Source organism: Haemaphysalis longicornis, unplaced genomic scaffold, assembly GCF_048455015.1.
Source record: "Haemaphysalis longicornis isolate Haplotype H1 unplaced genomic scaffold, Haemaphysalis longicornis Haplotype H1 scaffold_1, whole genome shotgun sequence".
Taxonomy (NCBI): domain Eukaryota; kingdom Metazoa; phylum Arthropoda; class Arachnida; order Ixodida; family Ixodidae; genus Haemaphysalis; species Haemaphysalis longicornis.
This window is the reverse complement of record NW_027526203.1, coordinates 125,979,320-125,982,298: the sequence shown is the minus strand read 5'-3', so window position 1 is coordinate 125,982,298 and position 2,979 is coordinate 125,979,320. Positions and strand designations below refer to the sequence as shown.

Sequence of the window (2,979 nt, the reverse complement as noted above, 5' to 3'; positions counted from 1 at the left end):
GAGCGGAGTTGACTCCTGTTCACCAACGCACCAGTCGTCGACTCCAAGGTGCTTCACCCGAATTTCGACTTCTGCCAGCGACAACCAGGGCAGCGACAACACACGCCATTGCCTCAACTACGACGCAGACTGACAATTCCGTCCCAGGTCAGTTCGTGATCCATCAGCCGCGAACGCCGCCAACATTTAACGGCGATATCTTTGGGGACGCTGAGGACTGGCTTAACCTCTATGAGAGCGTCGCCAGCTTTAATGCTTGGGATGCAGTGCTGAAACAGCGACAAGTGTATTTCTCGCTCGACCACCACGCGAGGACGTGGTTTGAGAATCATGAAAGGGAGTTCCCAACCGAGGACGAATTTCGCAGTAGGTTTCTGGCTGCCTATACAAGAGGCGACCGGTGGGAAAAGGTAGAAGCTGGGCTACACGCCAGAAATCTGCGTCCCAATAACAGCGTGGCAATGTACTGCGAGGACATGTACAGCCTTTTCACACGCCCCGACCCGAGTATGGCTGAAGACAAGAAGCTGGGCCACCTCATGCGAGGTGTGAAACAGGAGCTCTTTGCCGGGCTTGTTCGCCACCCACCGCACACCGTCGCAGAATTTGTTGCAGAAGCAACGCCAATGGAGAGGACACTGGAAGAGCGCGCCAGACAGTATGACCGCAACCTCGGCTGCGCGCCAGCGGATGTGCTGTCTACTGCATTCGCCACGAGCTAGGATGCTCACGAGAGCTAATTCGTTCTGTCGTGCCGGAAGAACTCCGCATGTCCCAACTGCCTACGGCTTCGTTGGCGTGCGCCTCTCTTGCTCAAGTGGTTAGAGATGAAGTAAAGCAAGCTGTTCGAGAACCCGTGGAACTAAATCTGCAGCTGCCTCCTCTCTAGTCTGCCGCATACGCTCAAGCTCTGCAACAACCCAGCCCGTGTGCTACTGCGAGTGTCGCCCGTCCGGTGTCTACCCCGCACCTAACCAATAACGGAACGTGTGGATAAAACTAGTGGGCACTTTAAATTACTAAGCACACGGAGAGTAAAAGTGGCGACACAGCTGGAGAAAAAGCACCGGCAAGCGGGCTTCGTTCCTCTCTTCGCCCGGTCCACTATCGCGCTAACGCTACCGGGATTGACCGCGTCGCCACTGTAATTATAGACACCGTTACAATATCTTACTTATAGCCCCAATGCAGTGAATGATGAGCAAAACAGCAGATTTATCTATTTATTTATTCAGGTCACCCTTAAAGGCCCTCTAGAAGAGGGTATATAGGGGGAGGGGGGAATGCATCGACGACTTGCAGGAGCAAGTAAATGGTTTAATTAGGAAAATCGATGATCTGGAGAATAGGAGTCAAAGAAACAATATCATAATTTTTGGTGTCAAAGAACCCGAGGGCGAACCTCAACAATCTCTTGAAGAGCAAGTAACAAAACATATCTTTGAAGATTTGCTCAAAATCTCGGATGTCGCAATCGAACGAATTCACAGAACTGGGCGACCAGCCGAGAACAAGTGCCGTCCAGTCATTTTAAAACTGGTTGACGGAAGAGATAAGGTTAAAATCTTCAAAAACTGCTGCAACCTAAAGGGCACGGAATACAGCATCTCGGAAGACTTTTCCCCTCGCGTTCAGGCCATCCGAAAAAAGTTATGGGCAAGCGCAAAAGCGGAAAGAGATAGTGGTGTGAAAGTTGATTTGCTGTTTGACAAGATAAAAATAAATGGAAAGTTACATCAATGGGACGACTTGCTCAACAAGAGAGTGCCATTATCTGCGCCGTGACGTCACAACAGCGACACAAACACGACCGTACCGGGTACAGTTTCGCCTAATCTGCATCGTATCTCAAGGCACTTTTCACTCTTAAATATAAATGTTCGAAGTGTCGTCAACAAATCTGATGATTTAGAAAGTCTCCTCATTGCGCATGATCCCGACGTCACTATCCTCACGGAAACGTGGCTTCACAGCGGCATTCCTGACTGGACAATTATTCCTAACTCTTATGAAATTATTCGCCAAGATCGAGGTTCAAAAGGGGGAGGTGTAGGAATAGTACTAAAAAATGGTCTCAATTATACGTGTTTGCCAAACAATACGTGTATTGAAATGACTTGGATTGTCCTTCAGCATAATAATCTCAGTATACTTATTGGTGCCGTCTACAGGCCTCCGAACTCCGACATTTCAGTTCTTGAAACACTGCACGACTATCTTAGCGAGTATTGCAAACGCTATACACACGTAATCCTGTGTGGGGATTTCAACCTGCCAAAAATTGACTGGGATCGCCTCAGCATTGATTCCAATTGCCGGCACTCGGAATTACTACTCGACACAGTTTTTTCGTTCAACTTAACGCAGCTAGTAAGAATGCCCACTCGACTTACACCAGGCACGAGTTCAATTCTCGACCTTATCTTTCTTTCCGAGGCTATCCTCGGGTACAATAACACAATAGAAATTCAACCTGGAATTTCTGATCACGAACTAGTATTGTTCCACAGCAACATGCTATGCACCCCCTCTACTCCTGTGATACGAAAGTATCTTGATTTCAATGCTGCCCCGGACGAAAGCATTTTAGATTTACTTGAACTGGAATTCGATAAATTTCATTCCGAGTACAACAACAACGGACCGAGTGTTGATGCGCTCTGGACTCAATTTAAAAACATCGTGCAGAAGTGCATTACTTATGTTCCATTAAAAAAGAAAAAAATTGCTAACCAAAGTCCCTGGATCACACGTGAGATTCTTCAACTCAAACGTAAAATAAGACGACTATCACGAATTTCCAACGCAGCCAGTAATGGTCTTCTAACGACCCTGCGGACTCAGCTTCGGAAAAAAATCAAAAGCTCGAAATTTCACTTTTTAAATGTAAGGATGCATAACTTCATGAGTGTTAGTCCGAGAAAATTCTGGATGCACCTTACTAACAAAAAAGAGGGAGTAAAGAAACTAAAAGTGAAT

At 47.0% G+C, this 2,979-nt stretch overlaps 1 protein-coding gene across 1 annotated transcript; it reads left to right on the top strand.

Moving 5' to 3' along the window:
* Positions 1-461: 461 nt before the first annotated feature.
* On the top strand, positions 462-1,970 carry LOC144149458 (uncharacterized). Its single transcript, XM_077681067.1, has 2 exons — positions 462-658; positions 1,278-1,970. Exons 1-2 carry the CDS (start codon positions 462-464, stop codon positions 1,783-1,785), a joined length of 705 nt encoding a protein of 234 aa, XP_077537193.1. The 3' UTR covers positions 1,786-1,970.
* Positions 1,971-2,979: the final 1,009 nt, after the last annotated feature.

Excerpts from the sequence above, each read along its gene's own strand:
- LOC144149458 (XM_077681067.1), top strand. The coding sequence starts at position 462 with ATGTACTGCGAGGACATGTACAGCCTTTTCACACGCCCCGACCCGAGT. Across the intron at positions 659-1,277 it reads CTGGAAGAGCGCGCCAGACA|GGGGGAATGCATCGACGACT; the intron begins GTATGACCGCAA and ends ATATAGGGGGAG.